This window comes from Seriola aureovittata, chromosome 18 (genome assembly GCF_021018895.1).
Source record: "Seriola aureovittata isolate HTS-2021-v1 ecotype China chromosome 18, ASM2101889v1, whole genome shotgun sequence".
In the NCBI taxonomy this organism is placed as follows: domain Eukaryota; kingdom Metazoa; phylum Chordata; class Actinopteri; order Carangiformes; family Carangidae; genus Seriola; species Seriola aureovittata.
In genome coordinates, this window is record NC_079381.1 from 11079017 (window position 1) to 11086982 (window position 7966).

The 7966-nt window shown below is 37.8% G+C and overlaps 1 protein-coding gene across 1 annotated transcript; it reads right to left on the reverse strand.

Annotated features, from left to right (window-relative positions):
• Positions 1-283: 283 nt before the first annotated feature.
• Positions 284-5013, reverse strand: clic3 (chloride intracellular channel 3). Its single transcript, XM_056403314.1, has 7 exons — positions 4744-5013; positions 4461-4561; positions 3697-3806; positions 2186-2311; positions 1909-2015; positions 1631-1806; positions 284-1398 (listed from the first exon to the last, which is right to left on the reverse strand). The coding sequence occupies exons 2-7, from the start codon at positions 4494-4496 to the stop codon at positions 1234-1236; spliced, it is 720 nt and encodes a 239-aa protein (XP_056259289.1). The 5' UTR covers positions 4497-4561; positions 4744-5013; the 3' UTR covers positions 284-1233.
• Between the last annotated feature and the right edge of the window lie 2953 nt (positions 5014-7966).

Here is a 7966-nt window from a genome sequence, read left to right on the forward strand (position 1 = left end):
TGACCAGTTACAATGCTGCTTGCATGTTAATGCCTTAGTGATGATAATCCAATGACACAGCCTATACATAACAATAAAACATTAACGGAAGCGATTTTGCTTGTTTAATGAACAATTTAACTTTTGGTATTTTTGTTGCATTTTGCTATTCATATTTCTGTTAAAATTTGAATGTGGAACTTCGAGTAATGTGACTTTTACTATAGTGAAGGATCTGAATACTTTTTTCAACCACTGGAGAGCTGTCAGAAATGTTTAAAAGAAATTACACAAATACTGTAGCCTCTTATAAAATGTTTATTTTACAACATAAATGTTTAAAATATATATTTTAGATATGTTATGATTCCTGATAATATGTTCTTACTTTTCTGACTCTTTTATTAAATTTGTGTGAAATTATTTCTGTTTCTCGGGCGGACAAACATGGGAACACATTCCTACAAGATCAACAAAAGGTTAAAGGAAAGACATACACATACAGGTGCAGACATATGCACACATGTTCATTCAATAGAGAATCTATGCAAATTTGCGCCTTTCCTGAAACAAATGATCTTCTCACTTCCTCATTTCTTTATTCGCACATCCAAAACTAGCCTTATAATCGGACTGAAATGCCAAATTTCATTTCACTGCAATATTTTCTATTTTTGCATTACTTCATTACTTGATATCATTGCTTCTTTATTTTGACATACTCTTATTCATGTTCTCTTTGAATTGCTTAAAAAGTTGGAAATGTGGACATTGATTCTGTCCTTGTATCCTATGTCCATAAACATTTCTTTTCAACTTTCTGAATGTTTAAGAACACATAAGTTTAGTTTCTTTTTCACCTGATTCACTCAAAAATGTAATTACTATTCTGCAACCAATATTGGGTAAATGTTTAGACACAATACATGCATGTACAATGAGACATAACATAAATATTCTGTGGGATTTACAGTGCTTTCTCACTCTGACAGGGGCTGAATAAGAAATCCACATCAGTACAAGCAGAGCATGCCATAGTTCATACTGTATATACAAATACGAATTTTAAGCAACTTTGAAGTAACCGCAATACTTTTTATAGAAAGATAATGCAAACAGTGTTCATTATCCAAAATCATATAATTTTGACACAAATAAAACATAAATCATGTAGAGCTTTCAGACATTTTTGTCAGCATTTTCATTCTCCTCTTCTTTGTTCTAACTGATGCTGCTTAACCTCTGCCTCTTGAGCTATTTGTTCAGGTACTTGGCCACAGACTGGTAGGCAATGAGGATCTCTGAGTCATTTGGGCAGGTGTAGCGAAACTCATCCTTTTTGTAGGCGTTATCTAGGTAACGTGTCAGACCTTTCAGCTCTGCAGGGATAGCGAAGTCACGGTACTGCTTACACACCACCTGGGGGAGGAAGGGTTTAAAGATTGTATTATTAGCAAAAACACACCAGTGGAATTTAGATAAAAAGACAAAGGAAATGTCGGCGCTCTTTTGATAATAGCAAAAACATTGAATCTGGGATCAGCTCATTAACCTCTTTTCACTCCTCTTTACCAGTGAGATGATAAAAAAGAGATTTCTGTCCTATGGAAATAATGTTTTTATACAGTGAGTGCTGTTGAACTCTGCTCACCTTGACAATGTTGAGTTTGGGAAGCAAGTTACAGTCTGCCAAGGTGAGGGTGTCACCATCCAGGTAGAGGCGTGAGGACTCAGTGGCATTCGGGTTTTTGTCCAGCTCATGAGGGAGGGGCGTCTCTAGGTACATGTTCAGCTTCACCAGAGTTGATAGAAATTTATTCTCTAGCACTGAAAGACAGTGAGGTGTTATACTCCAGGTCACAGTCTCCCTCATGTGGCTACATATGAAACATTAAGTAATGTAAATGCATTTTGAACCAATGCCCTTACTGTCATTTAGAGTAGGATTGGGATTCTTTATATATCCTGAGAATTTTCGGAAGATGTCTTCTCCCGCACCGTTGGACTCTTTGTATCGACAGCACAATTTAGGATACCTAGAGAGTAAAAATGTTATTGTGCTGGTGAGCGTGTGTCGGTGCAGTATGAATGAGATATTCAGTATGTTTCAATAACTGAAAAATACTCGTCAGAAAATATATTAAACTATTAGCTTGCGTCTCTATGTTTGTGTTGTTTGAATGGAAACAGGGTGCAGTCCACTCACTGTGGTGGGGCTAAGGTCTCCTCCAGGAACTCCTCAATCTTGTTAGTGTCTGTTTTGACCTCATCGTTGTAGATGAGGAAGGGAGGCTGAGAGCCTGGAGCCAAAGCCTTGAGCACATCAGGTGCCCTGCAATAGAAGCCAAACACAAACATCTCTTTTACATAATAACTGACAGTTTCTGTGAGGGAATTTTCTCTTGTCCACCTAATGAATGACTGACTCAGGGTGAAAGGTCAGTGTGAGGCCCTGGGTCTCTGAGCCACAGCTACTGCATTAAATCTTACAGGCCTTGAGACGCTCAAGTGGCTCCTGCAGACACAGCTGTGGTTTTCTACTGATACTACTGGTGCCAGGGTTGATAACAGCAGACCTCGGATGGTCAGTAACAAGTGGCTGGGTGTTCTAAGAATCAGCACTTGGGTTTATATAGTCATGTTTCCTGGTTTGTGGTTAATGAACCAATAGTGTATTTACACATCCCTCTTCTTCCTCTTATTTTAGATGTTTGACCAATTATGGAGTGTAAGCTATCTAGTAATTTCTCTAAGGGTATAAAGACTCTACTCAGGGGTTCCTGCTTCAGATTTGAGGTGACATCATGCACAGAAACCTGTATTGATGAATCCTCCTTTCTCCTTGGGCTCAAGCTTCAATAAACATCCTCAGCGTAAGACATCCTGGACTCAAGAGCTCTTTCTTCACCAATGATGATAATAATAGAATAAGAACAGTTTCCCTTTTAAATGGTCTCTAGTTGCATTTCCTAATTCCTAAGTTTGGTTTTCAGGAGGAAGATAATCTTTTGAGTTTCTTGTTATTGTCATTTGCAGTTTTTCTTAGAAATAAACAACACCATATCACTACCCCTTTGGATTCAAATCAGCTACACTGTAAAACAGGCAGAGTGTTGCACAGTATTGTGGAGAATGTAAAGAAGAAAAATGTGAAACCAGGTTTCTTATGAGAGTTGAAATTGTGCAATGGCGGTCAGAAAGAAATATCTGGGGAACTCCGATTATAGATGTGAAACTAAAAATCCTTTATTAATATATTAATTATTAATTGAATTAATACTATATCTGTATCTATATCTATATATCTGACCTACTGAGTGGGTTTAATCTTGCTGGAAAAGTTTGTTTCTTATCTGTGTTTGAACTTTAATGGCTGTAGCACTGAAGTCCAGTTAATGAAACATTTAAACAGTTTTTTGCTTTCAACCTCAACACTTTCTTTACAGTCACCTTGAAGAACAAGGGGTGTGGGAACAATAAGATGAACCACATTAAAACATAACGTGGTACAATCGTCCTGCCATAAATGCAAAATGAAATGTGTGTTGAGATTTCATCAGAAAGCAGCTAAGGTAAATTATATAAAATAAGGTAGTATGTTTTATCGGATCGTGCTACACTGTAGGTTTATGTGTTAATGTCTCTAACCCCTGTTAGTCTCAAAGACACGACTGAATACTTTATTAAGAATGAAAAAAAAAAAAAAGGTGCTCTCACCTCTTCATGTCCACAGTGGTGAGAGTAAAGTTTGCCCCTTTTAACCAAAGAATCATGAAGAGTCTCTGACAGAAAGGGCAGTTCCCCACACTCTCAGCATCCACACTGGCCTGCCAGACACACACACATTATACGTTATAAACACTTACATTTTTCATTGTTCGCAAATAGTGAGGTGAAAACAAAGCAAATACGTTTCTGAAATGGCACAGTGGGTATGTACGTTGGTTTTGGCGTTAGCGTTGTAATGTATCTGACTAAACTATGAATACCTGCACAGGCATTCTTGTCGATCCTGCTCTGCTCTGACAGTCTGAATGCAACCGCCTAGGAATTTTAAACAGAGGGCTGAGGCAGCTTTCCACCCAGATTAAGCAAACTAGTATTTAAATGGGGCTTACTATCTCAGATATATCATAGTAAATATTTTCCACCACAGCCTCATATTACTGAGTCACAGGCTTTTGTGGCAGCTAAGGTATTTTTTTAAAAGGGCAGGACACAAGTTTCCAAACTGGACAGGCCTCTTTTCAGGTTCTACTGTTAACTGATACAACAGTCCAGCACAAAGGAGACACTTCAGCTGTATTATTTCAACTATAAATAGTTCATATAATAACTGTAAAAGGCATTACAGTATGATTATATTTGATTTGAGTCTTAACAAGCCTGTTTCATCCACATGCAGATTTAAAAAAAATCTTTTTTAGAAAGTTTAAAAAACAAACAAACACATAACACATCACAATTATTGTATGTCTTACCTTAACGAAGAGTTCAATCTTCGGGGCCTCGGCCATCTTTCTTTCTCTCTGTCTGTCTTTTTCTCTCTTTTAATGTCCACCTATCTCCTCTGGATTTGTTTCTGTCACGGTTGATGCAAAGACAAGACAGAGATTTTAAAAAACAAACTGTGATTGTGAAGTTTATACCTCTAAGTAATGATGACTCTCATTCTTTCACTCATACACACACTGTCACACACTTCAGCCTCTCAAGGTTTTGATGAAACTGGTGTTAAGATGTATTACTGAAGCTTATACTCACACACTGCTGGTCACAGTCAGCGCCTGCTCTGTCTGTAATTTATTTTTTTAATTCCACTGTTTCACCTCTCCCTCTCCTCTTCGCTGTGTCTGCTTTTTGTTCGTCTCTCACCACACCTGTCAAGCTTTGAGAGGCAGCCTACTCCCCCTCCGGACTTTCCAGTCTAACCAGCAAATCTGGATCTCGCCTCTCAACCTTTCAGCCTTGCACCATATTCTCTGAAAGACATATCTCACTCTCAATCTGTTACTGTCCCAGTTTGTCCACTTTGGTCTAAATTTGCCTCTTTCTGCCCCCGTTTGCTCTCTGTCTCTTCCTCCACATAAAATTGAAGAGTTTAGTCAGTAGGTGGATTATTATAGGCTGATGGTTAACAGAATTATCTGTTGTTTGTCTATGAGGCAAGATCTAGAATGTTAGTTATATAAAATACTTAATGTTCAGAAAATACAACATAAAGATCCAGTAAATTAAATAAAAAATAAGAAACATTGCATGTTTACAACAAAATTAATTTTGTTTAGTTCAGTTTAAAGATGGTGTACCTATAACATAAGTAGGTATAGGTATATTAGTACATATAAATAAAAGGCCACTTACAATGATTGTACAGCACAACTTAATTTATTTCCTTTAAAGTACTAGATTTAACCACTTTTTACATTATTTGGCCAGAAGTATGTTGATGACCAAACATTACACTCCTATTTTATTGCTGACCATCTCACACCAAAACCATAATATGTTGCTGTAACAGCTCTTACACTTCTGATTAGGCTTTCCACAGGATTTGTGCAACCTGGCTGCAGGGATTTGCACTCATTGAGCAGCAAGTTGATGTTTCTTCCCAAAGGCGTTTGATGTTGCAGGCCAGTCCAGTTCGTCCTCACCACAAACTGAGACAATGGCAGTATTTTTTATGGACCTTAGTTTGTGCCCAGGGCACTGTCATACTTCAAACAGGAACTGGCTTCTCCTAAACTGCTGCCACAAAGTTCCGAGCCTGTCTTAAGTATCACTGTATGCTGTAGTGTTTAGATGTTTCTTCATTTGAACAAAGGGGAATGAGCCAAACAAATAAAAATAGTCTAGTATGTGGCAACATAGTGTGTTTGTCTTATCATGTCAGAAAAATTTCAAGGATTGGGGAAATGGTCATGCTGAGGACACGAGATTTGTCTGGTATCCAGTACCGGCCTTCATGTCTCTGTCTTCCTCCATTCCTCTCTCTCTCCCCCTCTCTCTCTCTCTGCTGTGTCAACAGCAGAGAGAGACTGAGAGACTGTGTTTGTTTTGTGAACATCCCCAAGTTTACTTTCAGTCGCCTATCAGCATTCATGACCGGCAGAAAATGCTCTCATGTAGCAGGTATTTGCTGAGGACACCCCCCCCCCACACACACACACACACACACACACACACACACGCACGCAAAGCTGAAATAAAGAGATACAAGGCTGTAAGTGTAAGGGTGTGACATTAACTCATTAATGGCGTTGTCCTGTGAACAAGTCAGATTCATAGATCGTACAAGGTTAATTAAAGCCATTTACTCTCTAGTAAATTGTATATAATGGATGGATAATTTTGACATGCCAAAATCTCCTGAGCAAGCATGATGGAATGAAAGGCATGTGCTAATTATCGTCGCCTTCCTTCACTATTGTTTGGGTTGACTGTTTAACAATGCATGAAACAAACTGGTGAGTATCTGTACAGTAAAATGATTTAAAAATCAAAAATTCAAGGGTTTTGAAAAAAAAATTCAAATTACATTTGCACCACAGGAGTGACATGTAAAGCAACATCTGTGGTGGTTTTTCTTGGACCTAAGCCCTTTTCTGATTTTAAAGCTGCACTTCTCACAACCGTAACTGAATTTGGTCCCGAGCCTGACTATTTGAGGTGCCACAGAAACCCTCCTAATCAGTGAATTAAAATCATCTGTAGACATGGACTCACGTAGTTCACGGAGATTCTGAGAGTTTCACTCGGTGCAAGTTTCCATTTTCCAGTATTATAGTGTATATAGTAGTATCGACACCCTCTTAAAATAATGGCCTAAGTCATTTTTTCAGGTTTTTCAGGAAACACAAAAAACTCAACAAAAGAGTCACACTTTTGACATAGGCCATTATACAACCGGGGGTAGAATTGCATGTTCCCCTCAACTGAGGATTCAGGTGATTTTACCAGAGGTGGCCAGCATCATGAGGGGGTGATTTAGGCAAAAAAAACATTTTTGTCAAAACATGACTTAGGCCATTATTTTAGGAAGGTGACGGTATAATACTTACATTATACATCATAATGACATTATAATACTTACAAGATATGATTACAAGCACATATGGAACAGTACAGTTGATATAAAATACAATAGACATCAAAATACAAATATAATATTGTAGCTTAAGCAATTTATATACTAAAACCGATGCATTTTTCTCCCACACAACCAGAATAAGATAGTAACATAAGATTGAACTTTATCAATCCTAAAGAAAAAGAATTGTGGCCAAGATGCTTTATATACTTTACATAGTGTAGAAAGAGTGAAACAGAATAAATAATAAATAACAAATAAATAATTTGCCCAATGATAATTAAATGAACCAGCAACAATGGCTTGCTTTTTATATGATAAGGAAAGTAATGCAGGACCATGCATTGGATGCTATTGTAATTTATTGGTTAGGATTTCTAAAAAAGAAAAAAAAAAAACTAAAGAAAAAGGAAATTGCAGTGAGTCATATTACCTACTAAAAGCAAAAGACAAACCATGAACCTGCATTAACAAGGGGCTTCTGGGAGCCCAGGGCACTCATTTTCTCCAGTTGATGATCCAGCCTTCGCAAGTCCAACGTGAACGCATTGTCAGCCTTACTCTGTAGCACACTCCCCTCTTGTGGCCTTTACAGCATATAGCATAACTGTGAACTTGACATGAATGTAAGCTGCAGTTTAGGATGTGGTTGACAAACAGTTTTTATTGCATGTGCAGAAGAAGCTGGTGCACAGATGATTTGGTCCTGTTTCTTTGGTGTAGAAAAGTGCCTCTGATGATTTTTTGGATTGTCTGATCAGATTTTCATAAGCCGTGAAAGTCAGCTGGTAAAGAAAGACACTTGGAAGCATCTGTGACTGTATGAGTAAACCATTTCAGCACAGGCACATTTGCTCACACACACCCCCCAAAAAAAAAATCCCAGAAACCAGGTGA

Bases quoted from the DNA above. Each gene is read 5' to 3' on its own strand.
- clic3 (XM_056403314.1), bottom strand. From the start codon at position 4,496: ATGGCCGAGGCCCCGAAGATTGAACTCTTCGTTAAG. The intron at 2,312-3,696 runs GTGAGAGCACCT...CTTCTATTGCAG, and splicing joins ACCACTGTGGACATGAAGAG to GGCACCTGATGTGCTCAAGG. The intron at 1,399-1,630 runs GTGAGCAGAGTT...TTCCTCCCCCAG, and splicing joins CCAAACTCAACATTGTCAAG to GTGGTGTGTAAGCAGTACCG.